This window comes from Lepisosteus oculatus, chromosome 7, assembly GCF_040954835.1.
Source record: "Lepisosteus oculatus isolate fLepOcu1 chromosome 7, fLepOcu1.hap2, whole genome shotgun sequence".
NCBI lineage: Eukaryota > Metazoa > Chordata > Actinopteri > Semionotiformes > Lepisosteidae > Lepisosteus > Lepisosteus oculatus.
Window position 1 is genome coordinate 13,356,136 of NC_090702.1, and position 22,661 is coordinate 13,378,796.

Consider the following 22,661-nt stretch of genomic DNA (forward strand, 5'->3'; position numbering starts at 1 on the left):
GAAAGCTAATAGTTTATATTATGTTGATTAATGCTTTCATTATAGAGGTACCTGATATCTGTTGTAAACCCTGTGGATTACATTACACTGCATTACCCTGTGAAAGACCATTACCAAGTTTTTCACAGATTATGCAATGTAATACATCTTTCTATTGGAAAAGGGCCTTTCTACTTCTCTGCTGATGTACTGTAAAAGCATATAAAAAATGAATGTCTTACTAACACCCTTCAAATAAATTTGAAACTACGGGAAGAAGCATAGTATTGGAAATTTCTAGACTACGGGATAGCGCATTGCATGAAGTTTATTACAGAAAAAGTCTCCTGTGGGTAGTGTCACTGAGTGAAAAAAGGTTGAAGCCACAGGTGTCAGAAACCATATCGACTTTACGTTTGCATAAAATTGCCAAAGGGTGGATGCGTTTCTCTCCTTGGCGTTTGAGCTTCCCATTAATCAAAGGTCCTCCTTGCACAGACACAGTTAATAACCATACCATCCAGAGGTGACATATGGGATTGCAGGACATGTCTAACGGCCTCAGATTGAGAGGGGGACTCTGGAACAGGAGTAACAGGGTACAAATACACAATGTATTATTACACCTGGCCATCGGCATACAGCCAGTTGACCAATGAGCTCTGCCTACATCAAACGGATATTGGGGGAGCCCAAGAGAATGAGCCCCGAGTCCTGGCTGTTAGGGTTTCAAAAGCCTCAGTCAGGAGCATTCAGAGGAGGAAGAATTGAGGGGGACACAGATTGAGTCCCACACAGCCAGCAGTCATATCACCCTGCAGCTCACAACGGGCAACCCACTGAAGCCAAACGGGTATGAGCCTGGTCAGTACCTGGATGGGAGACCTCCTGGGAAAAACTAAGGTTGCTGCTGGATGGGGTGGTAGTGGGGTCAGTAGGGGATGCTCACCATGGGGTCTGTGTGGGTCTTCATGCCCCAGTATAGTGATGGGGACCCTATACTGTAAAATAGATGCTGTCTTTTGGATGAGAAGTAAAACCAAGGTCCTGACTCTCTGTGGTTATTAAAATCCCAGGGCATTTCTTGAAAAGAGTAGGGATGTTACCCTGGCATCCTGGCCAAATTTCCCTCTGGCCTTTACCAATCATGACCTTCTTATAATCCCCATCTATGAATTAGCTTCATCACTCTGTTCTCCTCCCCTCTGATAGCTGGTGTGTGGTGAGCATTCTGATGCACTACAGCTGCTGTCACATCATCCAGGTAGATGCTGCACACTGGTGGTGGTGGAGGGGAGTCCCCATTTCCTGTAAAATACTTTGAGTGGAGTGTCCAGAAAAGCACTATATAAGTGTAAGCAATTATTGGATTATTATTATTGTAGATTGGATTCAGGAGAGGATTAGGACACCAGAGTCTCTGCAGAGAGCAGCGGAGGAAGGTCCTTGCACTGTTTTCCACCCCCCTCTACCCAAACCTGGACTCTGAGAAATACAGGATAAGAACGGGGGCCCATAAGGGGCCACATTGTCCAGGACAGCCAGGACAAAGAAGATGGCTTAAGGAAGTATACCAAATCTCTGGATCTCTGGATTTCAGGAGAATAATGCTGCTGGACTTTTCCTTTGTGACATTGGTTTTGTTAACTGAGATCCATGGTTCTTGCACTGTTCTGTGAGTAAGTGCCTCTGGTGGATAGGTTGTGTTATGCGTTTTGGGTATGCAGTTATAGAAATTGTGCGCTGTGTATTGGGTAGATTGTAGTTTTGTAATGTACTGTAATAAAAAGTATAATTATGTAGGATGACTGCCTTGTCTGGTCTGTGGGTGGCACTGGTGGCTCTGGGTGATATAAAGTACCCATTGAAGGGGAAAAAAGTGTCCTAGAACCCTTCAAATTGCTAGGTGGTGTAGATGGCTACAAATTTTAAAATTATTCTGTATCGAGGGTTCACCATCAGTGACATTACCACCTTTTACACATCACCTCAAAGCAGTATTTAAATACATATCCCATACAAAATGTGTGTTCTGCTTTAAATATGATCATATTCTCCATTAAGAAATTAAAAATCAATATGGTCTTTGCAATCAAATTTAATACTGGTCTCCTGTGTCTCCTCTTATACTTTGTGTAATAATCGATGTACATCAAAAGATTAGTTTGCAGAAAATTATGTGCTGATTGAGCCTTTCCATTAATGCCTTGATTGCAATGATTTTCACTGTTTCCATAGTAATTCTGTCTGGGAACAGTATACTAAGCATAAAGGAAACATTTATCAGTCAAATGAGGCAAATACCTTAAGTGGGTCAAGCCATAACCCTCCTCTGCTCTCGCATCCCCCTGTGCTTTTGTTCACACAAAATTAATATATATATATAAAAACATGATTTGCCATTATCAAAAAATGCCAACGCCACATTTTTGTTAAGCATGAGGAAAAGAAAGCATGTTTTCCACATTATTAATTTCCTCAAAGAATAGCTTTTCATGCATTTTGCAAGATAAATTAAAAAAAAACTTTAGAATGATTTTTAGAATCAAAACTATATATTGAACATTATATACTATGTATATATAAAATGAATTGCAACTAAAAGGAAATTAAATTATCTGTGTACAAGGCAAATTCTAGTGGATTAACGTTATATAGTTAGTTAAATATTTTCTAATTACTAGTGCCTTACTAGGGACTACAGAGTTAAACAATGTAAGTCTTTTTCTGTATATATTTAATAAGCTTGAAAATAGTTTAGGATTGTTGCTCAAAGCTGTGGTTGAAATAAAATATGTATGCTGTACAGTATTTGGTGACATTAGATCTCTCTTTGCAATTCTGCTGGTCATGGTGCAGAATCACTAACAAACAAACAATATCTTTGAAAACAACAAAACATATTTTAAAAAACAATTATATTGAATTTGACAAAAGTACATACACACAGATTCATTCACTATATACAGATACATAATCATGTATCTAGTTCTTCATCATAGAATTTCAGCTTTAATAAATGCTACTCTCCAAGTCTACAGAGGATCCCACTAATCATTAAACACCAAGCTGGGTGACAAGCTGCCCTTAGAGCTGTCACTCTCCAACAGCCTCCATTCCCACCTGCAGTGTTCTGAACACTCATGGGAGTGTTTTAAAATATCTCTTTGTGCGTGCTTGTTTGTGTGGTCTAATGCTGTACCCTGTTGTTTGCCATGAATACACAACACCTAAATGAAAAAGAACAATTTACATCTGTACATAGCAAATGAACTTAAAAATACAGAACTATTAGAGCATTCTAAAAAAGTCTGAATCAAGAGCAAATAAAACATTACACACAATAATATTTTTGACAGAAGTTTGGGAGGATCTCAAATTCACAGTTCTACTCGACTGCATGTAAATAATCTTTAGCTGCCAGCGAGCCTGTGTACATCTCTAGCACATCTAGCCCCTTTCTCCCCACCTCAACTGACTCTCTGGTTCATTCCTCATAAGACCTTGCAGCTGCCTCCCTGATTCATTCCTCATAAGCACTTTAGCCTGTGCTGTTATTTTCATAGCCAGGAAAGGGAACAGCAAAGTATGAAGTTTTCTTTTCCTTAACATTTGTTTGCTTATTTAATCATTATTCATATTTTAAATTACTAAAATGAATAATAAATCATAAACTGCAAAATGCAAAGCACAAAATGCAAACCCCACAAATACAAAAATATAATTTACAAAACATAATCTGCAATAAGGGTGTAATAACTAAATTGTTTCTTATTCCCTATGTGGTATTGTTCTATTTTTACTCTGTAATACTTTATAATAATAATAATAATTGCTTATACTTATACATCATTTTTCTGGACACTCCACTCAAAGCACTTTACAGGTAATGGGGTCTCCCCTCCACCACCACCAATGTGCAGCATCCACCTGGATGATTTATGTATTCTATTATTATTTTATTTATTATTATTTATGTATCCTACTGTTATTATTTATTCTATTTTTGATGCCTGGTGAGTCTTTATTCTTGGTTCTATATATGGAAGACATTTCTAATACAGTACTGAAGAATAAATTGAACATCACAATTAGTGCTTTTTAATTAACATAATAATCTCATTTTTTTATTTCCCATGAAATCCAGCTTCAAGACACACAGATTCCATAATCTGGCTTGCTATCTCCACTGGATTAAAAAAAAATGCTGATTTTGCTGATATCAAAATGGCTTATTGCTAGGATCTTTATAAACCAGTGGGACTTTTTTCCAGGCATCATTTACTCCATTATCAGAGAGCTCATCATCACCAATAGTCTATATGAAAAAAATATAAGAGTTATAATGGCGTTACTTTTTATGCTCTGTCAGAAATACACAATGGAACATCTTTGTATTGTTATGTGTTGGGTAATTGTTGAGTGTCTGTATTTATTCTTGTTAGAATGTGGGAGCTAAGATCAGGCTATGCTGATCTTACACAGCTCTGGGTGATCTGATCTTCCCCAGTTGATCAGAGACATCAGACAACTAGATGATTTTTGAGTCAGGCACTTTCTGGTTTAGACTAGCTGGCTAACTAATTACTAAAAATGTTTAAAAAGATAGGTAACAAGGAGGAGAACAGAACAAAAAGACCACATTAATTACCTCCTATAAGAATGAACGTGTTCTTTGCACTATAAACAATATTCACCACTTGGATGCCTCAATGATGACTTACAATCATCATTAGCCACTGAAGGGAATCAGATTAAGTTCAGGAAAATATTTGTGGAATTCTTTAATTCCCTTACCCAAATGTATTTTTGAACAGGCACTATTTGTTGTAAGATCTGAATGTGTTCTTAATTCTTCTCAGTTAAGAAGTGAATTTTCTTAATTTTACAGATAAAGATTTATACAGCAGTTTAGCAGAGTTTATTAGGGGTTGCTACTGTGAGCAAACGTTGGATGTTTGGACTTTGGAACTCACTTCACTTGGTTGGAAATATTTGTTTGTGGTTATTTAGTCTTTGTTTTTTTGTTTAATAAATTGTCCACCTATTAAGCCAGAAATATGACCTTGCTTGGTATTCGTTTTAATTTCAGAAGGCTTGTTTTACAGTATATATAATTTCACAAGGATTGTTTTAATTTCAGAGGCTGTTTTTAATTCAAAGTCTCAAAAACTGTAATATTAGTCAAAATGTCCTACAGATGGCATATCAAAATCTTTTTTGAGAGCATTCTGGCATTTAACAGGACAGTTTGGTAGGGAAACCTGGGGTTAAAAGGCACAAGAATTGTGAAAATGTCAGTTAAAATAATGGGGGAAACAGCAGCCCCAACTCTGGGATTTATATCATAATAAAGTTCTCAGAATGGCAAGGAACCTCACAGCTGATTCCACAGACCCATTCCATTCTCAATTCAAACTGTAATGCTCACATCAGGAAGACTGTTTAGGGTGCCAAATTAAAACATTAATTAAAAACATTCATAAGAAGTCATTTGTCCCTTCTGCAACTACTCAATGAATGTACAGTATGTTAATGTGGTCCCTCCACTACCTATTTATCATTTACACCTATTGCATATTGCATTTTGACGCAACAAGGAATTTTTCTTCAGCTGGCTTGTTGCACAGCCTGTCGCTGAAGTCCCTCCTCTGTTCGCAAACAGGCTTGGGACCGTCTATGGCGTCTATGGCGGACCCTTGGCTTGACAAACTAGACCATGTCATGAATGAAAAGGTGTGAAAAACATTCAAAGTCGCCCCAACCACTGAGAAAATGGGGGAATCACGCCTGCGATAGTATGTACACATGCTCCGCAGCAATGACACATCAATGGCAAAGACTGCCCTCGAATTGAATGTGGAAGGCCGCCAGTCCATTTACACGCTGGCTGGACCAGCTGAAAGACGACAAGCGCCTCGCAAAAGTCACCTGCCGAGATACCGCAGACCGTACGAAGTGGAAAAATTGGTGCAAACTAGCAGACCCCACATAAGTGGGAAAAATGCGAAGAAGAAGAGATTTACACATATTGTTGTTGTAATCTTATGTGACCCTTATGTTTTACTTGTGTGTTTTTTACTTCTGTAAGACCATCCAAAGACAAATTTCCACACCAAAAAAGTATCTATCTAACTTGCAAGCTGGTACGAGGACTGACTTTAATTTACCCTCTACTAACACTCTCCTAAAAATAGCAGTATTGAACATCTAGGACTTGAAAAGCAACAAGTAATTGCTGATATTTTCAGATCAGTCTTTTCCAGTTGATTACTCAAAACATTCACTTCATTAAAGGTATGGTTGCCTCTAAAACATCAAAATTAATTAAATCAATTGCCCATTTAATTATCTTGTTAAATAATCAGCTGTTACATTGATCCTTTCTGCTCTGGTGGACCAAAAACCAGAAAACAGTGCACACTCTAGGAACTGAGTTTGAGATTACTGGCCTAGCCATTCCCACGCAATAAAGGCAGTAGGAACAGCCACTAGGGGCTGACACTTACCCTTTGGACCCTTTAAGGGTTAAAGCCTTAATACTAGGAACAAGTAATAGGTTTATTCCATGCTGAAAAAAAGAAGAAAGAAAACAACGTTTCGGCCTTGGAGCCTTCTTCAGGTGTGAAGTAGACACACCTGAGGAAGGCTCCACGGCCGAAACGTTGTGTTTTCTTTCTTCCTTTTTTCAGCGTGGAATAAACCTATTACTTGTTCCTTTGCAGCCTATGCATGCTGACGCAGCTACCCACCTGAACTTACTACTAGTATGTCTTATGTTATTTCTACATTCTATAATATGTTATAGGGGCCTCAGTGATTGTGAAAACTAAAACTGAAATTAAGTTTGGAAAGGAAATGTAAAGTTTACGGCAGGATACTTTAAAACCTGAGTGAATGCTGAACTCGTGGCAAGGAAGTGTGACTTAGGAGAGCAGCTGTCCAAATAAGTTTGATCTGAACTTGTGCTATTGTTCAACAATGTGAAACGTATAGAGCCAATGCAAGTTAGCAGGACATCTGTTAAAAGGTAATGAGGAGACAGGCTCTTATAGTAAATTGTAACATGTTTTAAAACTACTTCTCCCACATCTATTACCACTGCTGGTGCTGAAACTAATGCTAACCTTCTTTAGTTTGCATTCTTCATCAGAAGGGTTTTTCATCAACGCAGAATTGGAATGTACTGTTGACAAATGAAAATGTTAATAAGCTCACCAACAATATGCACATTACTGGAATCAACAACTGTATATGACAGTGGGTTGGTAAAAACCACTCATTATCAGTGGCTAACAAGCACAGTAATGTGATAAGTACATTAATTATTCTGCCAAGCATTTACTGCCCCCACTCTTACTCCCCAGTGCACTGCCTTCCACATTGAGTCCGTCAAATGAAATGTGTTGCTCCCTTTTAAAGCCTTTGTATTAATGTGTTCGTTTTTTTTTACAGGGGACTGGATCTTCTTGGTGTGCCCATTTCGTTCCTGCACACTCATTAGCCTCCAGTGAAAAAATCTGGCTCAAGGCCAGCAGCCTCAAACTCTCTCCTCTCCTGGCTGCTCATTCTGTTCTGTATTTGCACTGAAGCGGTTGGGGATGAGATGAGAAAGAACTGCACTCAGTCAATCTGGAATATTAATACTCAGAGAAGCAACAGTATTTAGCATTTTACTGCAGTACTTACAGAAGCTTTAGTGAATTCAATCAATACCTGTTTCTCTGAGGATAATGGATTAAACTGATGTGTCTGCATCTCTTCTTGGAAAATAGTAAGGTGGACATTCAACATTAGCATTTTAAGTCTTACCCATGGTATCTACTTTCATTTTTTTTCAAGTTCATCATCAAATATTAGCATCAGTCCAACCTCACTTACTCCGTTTTTAGACAATTGGCACAATAGAGCTAGAAACTTTAATTTGGATTTCTGAAATTGTCTTTTATACCAGTGTTGATTGGCTGAAAGCACATCACTTAAGTACCTTTTTCAGCTGGTCTTTTTGTAATCAAAGAAGGATTTACCTTCCGCCCAGATTGAATGCATGTCAAATCTCGGCAAAGTCTTTTAAAAAGATTTGTACTGGTGTAAATCTACATACAAATTCAATAAATAGCAGGAGTTAAAAAAAACAGCACAGTAATATTTGCTGGTGTAGTATTTTAATTCATCAGTTTATTTCTGCTCTGATTTTTCATGTAGGAGGCACTCACCATTGTCAGTAAAAGCACACAATGTACACTGTAATACACTTTATGCTTTACAAATGTCAAAAGGAGATTTGCATTTACATGCGTGGAAAAGGCAGTCTAGAAAATCCTTTCAGATGGAAATTAAGTTCAATCTGTCTTCATCTGTGCCAGCTGACAAACTAGGACTCAGAGATCTACAGATCATCTTCTCAGCTCCAGTAGTAAAGGGAAACAACCAGAAAGGGGAAACAGGGTCTTATCAACAAGCCATGTACTGAGTGCTTAAAATTCTGGACAGCATATTCAAACAATGGTATACTGTAGTTAAAGTCTTGTGTATGTGGGGAAACTTTTCCTAAACAGAAGCAGCACCTATGCAGCCATGTACCATATCCTTTCAAGCATCATGGACACAACGGCATTCACACTGAGCTGATGCAGAGACCTCTGGTTTGCTCTCCATGTCCATGGACAGCATTTCACAAAATTGTATTGCTCTGCAGTGTTTTTCACAATGTCGCTGAATTTAGAGTTTTCCAAAACATTTACAGAAATTCGATTACTATGAGAAACAGCTGAAGGAGCTGAAGACAACATGATTATTCTTAACCCTTTCACAATCTGTTTTCCTACTACGATGAGAAACAAGCAGAACTTATTTCATTTTGGCAAAATAGTGATGTTTTCTGAACTCAAAAAATAAAACGTGTTTCGAAATATAATGCAATAGGTGCTTAAGATATGTTGATATGGAGATTTTTCTCCAGTTCTGTGCAGAGCAGTCAATCAAATTTCTCAAAGACTTGATTTTAAAGCAACTTTTTTTCTTTAAAAGCTTCAGTGGATTTTAAAGAAAAAATATTAAATCAAACTGAAATCTTACTCAACATTACACAAACTTTAACAGTCCTGTTGCTCTGAGAAGAACCCCATAAAAAGAGCACATAAACTGACAGTTAACAGATTGCAAGGCGATATCACTGTGCAGTATGAAATAAAGTTGACTTCTTGAAGGGAGCATAATGCCCAGGTGTGTACATTTATTTCAATCCACACAGACAAACCTTACTGTAAAAAGAACTGTTAGCATGTGTTAGCCATAGACAGTGCCTTCTTCCTTGCTTCAGTAGACTGCAACATATTGCTTTCCCTGTGAGCAGAACCTCATCTGTTATCTCCAAAATAAACATCTGAAGCAATAAAGTATAAATTCAATCCCTCTGCCAAACACTCTTTTTTTTCCCAAAGAGCACATTTTAGTTGTGACATGAGCCCAGGCATGGATTTCAACCACCTATTTTCTAAGCGCTATATCCGATACAGGGCCGCATGGGAGCTGAAGCCTATCCCAGCAGGCAACGGGAGCAAAGGCAGGGTATGTTAGTCCATTGCAGCACAGGCAGACACAAACACAACCACGCACACACTCAAGCCAGGACCAATTGTCCCAGAAACCTATTAATCTACCAGTATATCTTTGGACTGCGAGAGGAAACTGGAGCAACTCAAGAAAACCGATATGTTCGTTATGGAGAAGACAGGAACTCCATGCAGATAGCATTCAACCGAGGGTGCCAGTGCTGTGAGGTAGCAATGCTAACCACTTCCCCAATGTGCTGCCCTGGCACGCATTCAACACCTATTAAAAGTACCTCGTAGTATTCGTTTTTAATGTTGATGATTTATAACCTTTTTTAACTTAACAAAACTTAAGTAAAATGTACAGAAGGCCCACATCACTGCGAGACATACAGTACTGCATACTCAAGGACACTCAGGAAGCTAAATGAGTTCACGGCTATCTGATAAACTGCTGTAGCATATTGAACTAATTGTATAAAAAAAGAAGTTATATAGTAGTTAATGTTACTGTCTATCTTATACATCAATCAGTAAAAAAAAAGATGTACCAAACTTTAAATGATTGCCTAAAGCTTTTAACAGTTTTAACTCTGAGTGTTAAATAAGTAATAATAATGAAAGTAATGGTAAGAATGCCGATCAGTAATCCAAGCTGACCATTTTACCTCCAAGTCTAGTGGCCAGACTAAACATCCAACTTCAGATAATCAGCTGATATCCAGACCAACACCAAATCAATAAGGAGTGACTGAGGGGTTAACTCAGCCAGAAACAAAAGTGACCAGACGAGGAAAAATGATTTCATTTTGTCTGAGACTAACACTACAGCTAATTCACCACAGGATAATTAAGTGCTTTAAGGTATAGTAGGGAATCCTTCCATGACCCAGCAACACAAGCTGAAGCAACAATGCTTCTTTGTCACTGTCAACATCAAAGTAAAAGTATAATTTCCCTTGATCCTTTCTGTGCATATTTGTAGAATGAAATAAATGAAAGACATATCTGTCCTAAAATAAGATTTTTCTTTGTAAATAAAATTAAATGTAATGGACAAACAAAGGCCTGGAAACAAAGATACAAACTGCCAGATAGAAGCTGAAATAGAAGAAGCTGTCAAATGAAATTAATTTAACTTTCTTTCTTGCTAACTCCAGCCTGCTAACTCAATTTGTTTACTTTTCAATTAGGATGTTTCCAGTGTTATTAGTAGAATAGCCTGTTGCAAGCTTTATCCAGTTCTTGAAAGCTGGTGTGACAGAGGAGCCTGTCACGAGGTACAGGTAGCACGAGAAATACACTATTCATACACCTTCCGTTGAGCGGTTGCTAGATAAGTTCCTGAGGGTGCACACTCAGGGCTTGACCAGTAACTGCTATTACTTAATTTCATATATGTTCACGTACATAAAACACATACTTAAACACAGATATGAGTGAGTATTGTGGTGTGAATGGAGAGTGCTCTCAAAATGGATGATACTCACTGTTTGTTCGGTGTTGGTACAGCCTATGGTGGCCTCAGAAGGCCAGTTCTCAAGGTTTATTTATGGAGATGGGAAAAACCACATGCATATGAATTGGAGAAATGTTTTTTTCCAGAGGTGGAGGGGCTTACATGCTATTTAAACTGGCTCCTCAGCCTAAGAGGTATGTTGTTGTTGATTGGTGAGTCAGGTAGTGTGACTTAAAACAGAAAGAAAGCAATAAGAAATGGAGGATGTATCTTTATTTGAAGAATTATTTTTGTTCCTTTTTGGGTTTTCATTTTTCTGGTGTGGAGGACTGGGAGCACTGTAAATAAACTGCATTTATTTTACTTGAGTGCTTTGTGGCAGAGCCATTCTTTTATAAAACAGACCTACTTTGGCCTTCCTCAGGCCATTGTGTGACAGCTAGTATGGCTAAGTATGTTCAGCAACAGAAAAAAGCCTAATACAACAATGCTTGATCAAGAAACACATAATAATCCACAATGGACTCTACACATTGCTAGGTGCCTTCAAATGCCACCAAGTTCTAAAATATTTTAGTCTTATGCCTACTGCTGTAAAAAAATGCATAATTTAACCAATTTTAATTACTCCCAATATAAACTTTTCAGATTGTGCCATTTGTTCATTACAGCTGCTCACGTTGAAATCCTCAGTTCATTTTTAGAAATCATACTGACAGGCACCCATCAATAAAATAATGATTTACAGTGAATTTTTAAGTTAGGATAATCATTACTTTTTTTCTTAAATGTTTAACGATATTATCATCTTTATGTTCTATATTTATTATTACTAGATCTGATGTATTACTTGTCTCATTAGATCTTTATTAGTTGCGCTACCTTTGAAATCATAAAGCTTCATTGTGTAAATCGATTATTTCAGTTTATGTGCATTATAGTGTACAGTATACTAATACTAATTCAACAAGCATTCAATAATGTGAGAAGCGGTATCACAAAAACATTATAGAGTGACAATTTGTAGGACTGCCTTGTTTCATAAATACAGTATGGTGTCAATATTTTCATTTTTAGGGGCACACACTGTATATTCTATTTAAGAAACATACTGTAGCAACTGACCTGACAAAACTGACAAAATTGTAGGCCCTTTGACGCAGGATTTAGACTCTCCATTCCTGTCCTTAAGTGTGAAGTTTTTCATCTGTCTCAATGACAATCTCACAATGCATTTAAATAGGATATTTAGTTGGCTTGCTCCTAGGCTGGGGTAATCTTCACTCATTGTCGATATCTGAGCTGAAAGTTGGCTGGAGGGACTCAGCATACATCTAAAGCAGGCATTTATCAAGTTTTCTTATAAAACCACAACACGCTGCTACAACCTCTAAAAACTTTGTTTAATAACTTATCTGGAGCACATTATCAAACCTTCTACGTCTTCTATGAACAATGTTCTGGTGTTACCAATATATGGAGATCAGAAACAAGCATAACAATTGTTCTTTACTATAAAAAATCCATTACCATTAAGTAGTAATGTAATAAGCAATAATTTCGTATATCAAGCACTGCAACAAAAATCCACTCCATACCCATATTCACTCATTCAATCCATATTCTACCCATATTCATTCAACTAAGCAGATTAATTAACAGTGGAAAACTTATTGAGTTACTTTTATAAAAGCCATGAAATGGGCTGGATCAAAGATGTGGCTGAATTGAACATCTGCTGGAAAAATAGAATGCAGTCCAAGACAAAATAATATACAGCAATGTTATTAAAATATTTGTTTGTGACATTAGAAAAACAATATTTATTTTATAACACTGAGCTTTTAAAAAAAAACACTAGCTAATTATTTTTTACAGCTACCAAATCTGGTATCACAGATTGTGTCTTTTATTGTTCTCATTTCACAGCAACGACAGCTGTACCAGCAAGGGAAGAATAAAGAACTACAAAAAGGCTTTCTGACCCGTTCAACCACTGAGCCATGCATTTTTGACATTCTACAAGGTCTTTGGCACTATACAGTAGGATCAATGCTGATTAAAGGAGAGATGCCACCTCTTTCTAATTATTTTCTTATAAAACTAATGATCTACAGTATATAACCAAAGAGAAATGGGTTTGTACTAAATGGTATTTATTTAACAGTGGTTCTAGAGTAGATCAAATTCTGTTGCACTTTTGTTCTTTGATGTGTAAATACTCCCTGACTGCCCACAACTCAGCACACATCTTTTCTAAAATCACTCCTTCCATCCCAGCTCCAGCCCTGAATCTGCCTCTCTGGTTCATTCCTCACCCAGGTGAATTAGCAGCAAAGTATTGGATCTCTTTAGCTAGCTTTTTCAGTCATTTTTAGAATTTGACCAAACTACTGAAAAGAAGGAAGACAGCAGCACACGTGAATGTTTTCCAAAAAGCAACCCCAATCCCTACCTTGCCGTGGGTCATATTGCCTCATTTGAACCTCTTCCACACATTCTGCAGGGAACCAGCCCGTACGCCCTTTCACTGTTCCTTCCCAGAATCCCCCTTCTCCGATACTCAGTACTGTTGGAGAAAGAAATGTACCATTAGTGACAACATTTTTTTAACAAAGAATTTTTAAGAGGAATATACAGGGAAATGAGTTATAATAAAAGAACGGAGGGACAAAGAATACAATAAATATAAAACATTTATAAAAATAAAGAACATCATGTTTTAGTGTAACATTGAAAAGTTTAGTACAAACTCTCAACAATTTCAAAGGGGAAAAATAGAAAAAAAGATCTACTGAGTTTTAGGTCATGCTATTGTCTACAACTTAATGTGAAAATTGTCATAGAAGTCGTAACATGCATTATCAAATTATATCAAAATTTAAAAAAGCTATTCTGATGGATCAAATCAATGATACATTGTTAAGTCTCCAGAATATGCTTTGGAAAGAAAAATGTTATCACGGCGAGGACACTTTCAATTCTCAATATTTCAGTATAAAATGAAAGGAATCATCACAACCACAAGATTCCAGGTCAGGCTGATTAACTGAGCTGTTACGGGATACCTAATAGACTTAAGAATAAAGTAAATCATGCTGGTAAAACATGTACAGTGAAATACAGTGAATTTATATCATTAAACCATGAGAATATGTAGGGTAATTACATTTATATCATTCACACACAAACACCCATTCTGTACAATATTTGCTTTAACTCAGGGCACAGCCCAACTTATGCTTTGTGTAAATCTTGTGTGAAGATGGATGAGTTGCGCAAAGCAAAACTTAGTTTCAAACAAGGACACCAGTTATTCATTAACAAGTGTAAGTTAAGGCCTGTCAGTGAAACCCACAACAAAACAATATTGTTTCTCCCAAGATAAGCAATAAACAACAACAACAAAAAAGAGATCTGTATTGAAATATGCTTGTATGACACTTTAACAGTTCATTGTTAAAGGTGAGATGATCTACAATCAGTAATATGCTTTATATAAACTTTAAAACAGGCTCACAAAATAAACCACAGTCCAAAAGACTTAAAACCAAAAAGGAACAAGGAAAATCCATCCAGCTGGAAAACTTCACCTAATACAATTGGTTTCAGACTGGTACTGTATATACTATATGGTCACACATTGATGTATGGGGTTTATTATGTCACAGGTCGCACTTCCTCATCTTTAATGGGAAGAGATGCTCTTCCTCACTGTTGCAGCGACGTTTTATCACCCTGCGGTTGCTAGGAAACCACACTGCCAGGTTATTTGTCTATCTAGGAAAGCAAGGAAATATACAGTACAATATTAAAGAAACAGGTTCCTCAAAAAGAAATTCACATTTGTTTTTGTTTTAATTTGAGTTCTTTTTCTTACAAAATAGGAAATCAACAGGTGTAGGTCTCAGGAACATTTAACAGACTTGTTTTTATACTTTTTGTACTGCTTAATTTAATACAAGCAAGATATGAAATACTGTGTGCATGCACCTCAGTTTGTATACTGCTCAGATCTTATCTACTAATACTGTGCTAATGTGATCAGCAGTTAAATTTTTTATTCCAGGCTGGAGTTAAAGATATAAAGTTTAGCATATAAAGAAATAAAACATTAATTTAGTGATAATAAGATGGAAGAAAAATCCAAGTCAAAAGACTTGTTTGGTGGTATCCATGCCCATAAGCCCCATGCTCCGTCAAACAAACCCCAACTCCAGGTCATATTATGTCGCCAAATCACAGAACATCCAGGTGATTTTAGATCACTTTCACATTGGAAAGAATGAAGCATGTTATCTTGTTGGTCTTCATATCCATCCCAGCAGCAAAACCTCACGTGAGTGTGAGTTGATCCTGGTTTAGACTCCCAAAGCCAGGAATAGTCCAAGGAGTCATTACATAAAACGCTTCACTTCTGTTCAGCATTCTTCATGCTGCCCCACAGAGGTGTTTTCTTATCCACATGAGTTTAAAACAAAACCAACCAGCTTCTCACAGACAGAGAACTGATTCCAGATAAGTATGCAGGCTTTCTAAATACTTCAAACCATAGATGTTAAGAGCCACATCTTCATCTTCTGTCTTAAACATTGTAAAATGTTGGCGTTTAAGGCAGAAAGTAGACCAAACAATCCCTTTGTTTCAGATAAATAAAATTAGTCCTTGGAAACATTTTGGATATTTTTAATTCCACCAGAAAAAAATCCATTTAACTGTAGTAAAAATGTGGCATCCTAATGGAACCCGTGAAGTGACGTTTTATGAAACCACCAATGCAGCACAGAACAGCTCACAATGAAGCCCTCTGCAAAATAATTCTAAATACTGTAAGTAACATTCATATACGCTTAACAAATGCAAGCATTCACACCCTAGAGCAATATTAACAAATTAAAATCCATACTCATTTTGCAGTCATTGTAGTCATGTCAGAGCTGCTGAAGCAAAGAAATCTTAGTCAGTTCAGGAAGGACCCTTTCTTGACATCACAGGAAGTACTGCCAAAATAAGACAATATCACTAATGATGCACATTTGTGACAAGCAGGAAAAGAAAAACAGTTTGTAAAGCCTACATACAAATCTGTATGAAAAATCCAGAAACTGCAGTGTTAAGATTTAGAAAAGCTGACATATGTATTCAGTAAATTTACAACTTGCATTTATAATGGCAAGTTCTAACATAAATATCTGCAACCAAATTTTTCTGCTGTTGTCATGGATACAACCAAGCACTGACACCATTGTTGAACCTGACTGTGAAAAAAAGGAACAGCAAGCATTCTAACAGATAATATATGTAGCTGCAAAATGGTTCTTGTTACTAAAAGAATATGATATTAGTAATACTAATGAATAGTTTTAATTATGTTCTACTGTTTATAAGTTTGTGATGGAACTGCAATGGAATTTCTGCCCCTGATTTTGTAAAATGTCATTTTAAAGTGCAAACATCATGAAAAGACATGTTGAATAGAGGTCACTCTGAAATATATTTTATGTGATAAATACAATTTAACTGTGTACTAATACAGGACTCAGATAAGGTACCCCTATATATCTAGTGATCACTGTAGTATACTGTACAATACAGAAAAATCATTGCTGAATATGTATATGTATTTACAGTAGAATATGCAATTAGTCTTTTTCTTAATTTAACATATTAGAATCCTTTAAACAAGCACTCATGTTTGACGAAAAGAGTGCAGATATGACATAATGATTTTAAGAAGGCTTTGATAACATTTCTGACAAAAGATTGATAACTTGGATTTAGAATTGATTAGTGACCTCAGGTTGCCATCAAGTCAGATTATTGGAAAATATGGTGGCTTCCACTGTTATTCTGATTAAATTTAAATCTATTTGCATACACTGAATCGTCAAGTTGCTTATTTAACACTAGGCACATGTCTTAAAGACATACAGTGGTGGATAGGTCACAATAACCTCCTATTAAACAATAAGACTGAGATTATTTTAATTAGCTCTTCCCATCCAGTCTTAATCTCACATTTGGTAATACAGAAATCGTTCCCTCATATTTTGTTAAAAAAATAGAGATGACGTTTTCCTTATCTTTCAATTCACCTGAACAAAAAATCTTTCTTCTGTGTGTAAAACACATCTTATTTAAGATCAGTAACTTATCTGAATGAGGACGATAATTTTTTGTTGCTTTTATCTCCTCATGGTTAGATTATTGCAATGATGTGTTAGATGGTTCATCCAAGAAATTACTTTAGAAACTATAGTATTTCCAGAACTGAGCAGCTTGAGCGCTGACAATACTAAAAATAATCCGAATATATTTATGCTGTGCTGAAAACCATGCACTGGCTAAATTCGAGATTTATTATTCCCACATCCCAGTTCACTCCCTTTGTTCTGCTTGTTCAAGGCTCCTCAAAACATTCCAAGGACTTCAAAATGTACAGTAAGGGACTGAGCCTTTTCTGGTAACCCCTCGTATTTAGAATACTCTCCCTGACCTTTTAAAAATGCAGCCAACAGTACAGTATGTCTTTAAATCTTGCCTTAAAACATACTTGGTTTACTTTATTTTTTGTTTACCGTAAGTTTTTCTATGTGTAAGTTATATAAAGTGCTTTAAGAATGTTTTGGATTGAAGGGTGCTATAAAAAATACAATGGATTGATTGATTGCTTGCTTGATTGACCAATGCCAATGTGAGACAAATTTAGAGATACAGTACCACAAATTGAGGATATGTTGAAAATACGTTAAATGCTGCCAATATATTAAAATATTTATCATACCAATAATGAAAACATTTGAGCTCATTAACAGTTTTGACTAAACAAATAACAGCTGTTATTTGTCATAGCCAGCAGCAATATCACCCTGCAACTCACAACTGGCAACCCACTGAAGCTAAGCAGGTGTGAGCCTGGTCAGTACCTGGATGGGAGACCTCCTGGGAAAAACTAAGGTTGCTGCTGGAAGAGGTGTTAGTGGGGCCAGCAGGGGGCGCTCACCCTGTGGCTCATGTGGGTCCTAATGCCCCAGTGTAGTGACGGGGACACTATACTATAAACAGGTGCCGTCCTTTGGATGAGACGTAAAACCGAGGTCCTGACTCTCTGTGGTCATTAAAAATCCCAGGGTGTTTCTCGAAAAGAGTAGGGGTGTGGCCAAATTTCCCCATCGGCCTTTATCAATCATGGCCTTCTAACAATCCCCCCTCTGTGAATTGGCTTCAATACTCTGCTCTCCTCCCCACTGATAGCTGATGTGTGGTGAGCGTTCTGGGGCACTATAGCTGCCGTTGCATCATCCAGGTGGATGCTGCACACTGGTGGTGGTGGAGGGGAGTCCCCATTACCTGTAAAGCGCTTTGAGTGGGGTGTCCAAAAAAAGCGCTATGTAAGTGTAAGCAATTATTATTATTATAACACTGAGCTCTTTTCTAGCTTCAGAAGTTAATATGAATAGATGTTTATTGTACTGTGAGGTACAATTAATATATCGCTCAAAATGTTAATTAAACATTCTCATTGTCTGGTTTGGTAAAAAAACAATGTCGTTCACTTAGGGTTCTAAGGATAAAAAACCACCAATAGGACCATGTCTGCTGCACATTCCCCTTAATCTGGGTAGCCTAGATGCTAAATTCGAATTTAGTCTGATGATGACATGTTAGTGGCTTGCCTGTTAGAAAGACCTCATTGTCTTTGGATGACTGAGTAAACTACAGAAAGCTTCCATCCTACTCACCAGCTAAATACTTTTCCAAGTCCAATCAGAACAAAGGTGAGTCTGACAAAACTTCTTTCATCAGAGACAGGCTGTGCACCTACAGTAGTTACTGTCTCTTTGTTAATTCTTAGGGCTAGAAGTAGGTTTCACACTTTCATTCACAATTTCATTCAGCTACCATCACCTTCATTGCATGTTTGCTTAATAGTCGGGTTTTCAGTCACTTGCCTTTACAATGTGATCTGGACTGGACCGACTGCTTGTCCTTGAGTTTTTTAAGTATTCTTTGGGTAATGGGATTCACGTGGGAATGTCGGGAGGATGCCTTGAAATGGTATGCTTTGGCTGCATTCTTGTATATTTCTTTACACAAAGAATAAACGTTCACATGCAACTCCCTTATGCTGCTTCTGAAAGAAGAACAACGCGTCTTTGAATGAACGGCGCTGCATGTGTGCTAAACAGCACCACGTTGGCGTAACCAGGTAGAGAACAAAACTGACCGATTGAGTCATCAGGTGACTCTGGAAATACATACACTAATGAGACAATTGCTAAGATCTGTGGCTTGGATTTCTTTCCAGAATTTTCTCAACTTACTTTTCTCCCAGGGGGCAATGCAGAAAAAGAGGGAAACATTTGGACCCCCAATTGACACACTGTGGGTTCAAGTCTCACTGTAGCCACTGTTGTTGTGTCCTTGAGTGAGGTGCATTAGCCCAGTACACACAGCTGCATAAACGGGGGCCAGCATCACTAGGGGGAAATCCCTGCAATGGACCAGTGGTGCATCCAGGTGCTGAGTTACTTTGCTAAATGCCACAGAAACCAGGATGAGCTCTGGCCCAATGAGATGCTCTGGCTCCAGTATGGACTTTACTGTTTACCATTTTACTTTTCTCTCAAACGAGCAATTATAGATGTAACAATTCAAAAGAATCTTTGTGGTATTCATGTGATCCATCATGTAATATCATGTGAAATTATATGACATTGTGTATAATAATTGAATTATCTCTAGAATGTAATGCCGTTTTCTTAATTCTTTTTATCACTGTGACATTTTTGCTGCCAGGCTTATCCTACAAAAGGGAAATCTGCATCCCTTATCTCACATTTCTTTCAAATTAAAACCATTACTCGTTAAGGAAAGTTTTTTATTTTAATTACTCTGCTGGTAAGACAGCACAGAAATGCCACGATTGTAATCCCTCCTCTTAAGGGAGCTCTGGCTCTTTCACATTTTAGTTGATTATATGCATCTGCCTCCAATCCTGCCCCTCCTAATTTAAGGTGGACGCCCTCACCATGCCCGGAGGCCCGCCTACCACCAAGTCGCCCTTTGCCTGCGGCTTGAGGCCATTGGCCTCCTATCGGTGTCCTGACCCTGCTGAGTCCGGGGTTTAGAGTGCCTGGCCTCGTGATCCTGTTTTTATTCCCCGTCCCTGTACTGGATCCCGTTCTGGCTTTTTACTGTATCTTGTTTGTGTCACAGATTGGATCTACTGGATTTCGACCCTGGACTTCGCCCTGGATTTCCCCCTGGACTCCCTTGGACTTGTTTGCCATGGTCACACCCCCCGAACACCAGTTCACTGTCGTCACGCTCCCCTGTTCGTCAACCTGCCCTGATCCTCGATGTCTCCTCCCCATTGTCCTGCTCCACTCGCTTCTGGATTATACCGCCTGCGTAGGGTGCAGTACTATGCATCGTAACAAGTAGCGCAGTGGTTAGCATCACTGCCTCCCTGTACTGGTATCCTAGGGCCTACTGTGGAGTTTGTATGGTCTCCTTGTGTTCGTGGGGGTTTCTTCCCCCAGTCCAAAAACATACTAGTAGGTTAATTTTTGGGATTTTGACAAAAAATGGCCCTAGTGTGAGAGTGTGTGTTTGTGTTCGTGTCTGTCCTTCAATGGAATGGTGTCCTGTTCTGGGTGTACCCTGCCTTGCATCCATTGTTTGCCAGGATAGGCTCTGGCTCCCCCTAGAAACTGAATTGGAAGAAGCAGTTAGAAAATGGATGGGTAGATGGATAGCCTGCAGGCATCATTACGATAAATATTAGGAGGTAATGCACAAGTTAACCAACATTATCTGCTTTTTAACTCAGAAATGTAGTGGTTCAAGTGGTTCTTAATGAGTTACCAGTTTTAGGACAGAAATATTTAATGAATAATGCATCATAATTTGAAAACTTTGGGTTTGAAGAAATCAGGATTTAATTTCTCCGACGTGTGACCATGGTCATTATAATCTCATTTATAAATATGTCTCTAGTAACACAACAATGCATGCTTGCTATTTTTAAGTCCTAAATGATACTGTAATACATAGAAAAAACTTTTTAACCAATATTCCTAATATTAATATTTTTGACAGATTTCTTCTATTTTTACTAACGGTGTTCTCTGATTCTAGGGTAAATGAGAGCCTGTGCTCCTCCTGTTCTTGTGCCAACAGTCCATAACTCAAACCCACCCAAAACCTATTTTGCTTTTAAATCTCATTGCTTCTCATTTTCAAGATTTTCACACTAAGGTGTGAGTACAGACTTCAGCTGTAATGACAGTGGCTCCCTTAGGTCAAAGCTATCATAGGTCAACACTCCTTAACCAATGTGAATTACCCTGATCACCCACCACATGGTGATACCTTATGCTTTCCACTGCCTATTCAGTATACAAAAACTTTAAATTCATATTGAATTTCAAGGTCCTGTCCTGTGCTAATGAAATAATTTGCAATTCATACTGATTTAATGACTCTACAGTAAAGCATTATGTTGTTCAATGTTAAGCAATGCAGCAGTACAGATTGCCAACAATCCCATGAGACATAATGCAAATGAAAAAAGATGAAGATAGAAATAGAATGATATTTACATGCGTTGCAAGGCCATTTAAAGTATGTGAGAAACAATAGTAAAGCATAGGAAACCTAGGGCTCAGATTAAACCAAATCTTTCATCATGCAAGACTGGTACCTATGGAAAGGTCACTAACTTATGCATAGATGGAACATTTCTACAACAGAAAACCCATATATCAATAGCTGTGCACGGACGTTCATATAAACTACACAACTCTATACATGTTTTTAATCAAAATATTTTTTTTAGGACTGAAATAAAAAGAGCCATTTTTTTTCTCGAAAAAACATATTGGTATAATACCCTACTACAAAAGACCATTCTACTCAAACTACTGTTGTTAGCCATAGAACTTAATATAAAATTAAAATAAATCATAGCCTAAATGTCACACATTTGAGTTTCTCTCTTTTTACTGCTGGAGATGCTATTTCAGTGACAGAGCCGGTAGCTAAAAGAAGACTTACACGTATTACCTGAGTTCAGGACCCTACTCCGAGTCCCCTGCTCAATTCTAAAAGTCCCTTAATCTGGTTTTGTACTGTATGTCTAGACTCCAATGTTAAGAAAATATCTGGCCTAGATCCTCAGTTACTTGGCGCTTTCCATTCTATTTACAATTGGTCTTTTCTTGAACAAATTGTTGCAGTCTCATCTTGTATCTAATGAGTACTCATCCAGTTGGGATTTTAACAAAGTACTGTGGAAACAGAAATTACGGTAGTTAATGATTTGCCAATGGCTTCTTACTCTGGCTTTGCTCCTGACTTTAAATGCAGCTTTTGATAGCATCCTTGTGGAACTCAAGCACAATTACCTAGGGGTCACAGGTACTTCCCTTCTTTGATAATACTTCTATATTATTCACTACTTTACAACATATCTTACTGTACTAGATCTACGGTGCATTCCGCAAAGCCTTATAATGTTGTACGTACTCACCATACTGTAGCTTTTTCACCTGTGTGAGTATAACAGTGCTGTAAACAGGGTTACACAGTTAACTATTTACTCAACCACTGTTTACCCTAGATCAATTAAGTGTTTTTTGTATACATAGAAAATTAATAAAACA

At 37.5% G+C, this 22,661-nt stretch overlaps 1 protein-coding gene across 5 annotated transcripts in view; it reads right to left on the bottom strand.

The window, feature by feature from the left end:
- Positions 1–22,661, bottom strand: part of shank3a (SH3 and multiple ankyrin repeat domains 3a) — a 639,129-nt gene that overhangs the window by 124,191 nt on the left and 492,277 nt on the right. For all 5 annotated transcript variants that reach the window (XM_069192202.1, XM_069192204.1, XM_069192203.1 and 2 more), the window contains one exon: positions 13,448–13,561. In XM_069192202.1, coding sequence (XP_069048303.1) covers positions 13,448–13,561 — 114 coding nt within the window. The remainder of the gene's footprint in view (positions 1–13,447; positions 13,562–22,661) is intronic.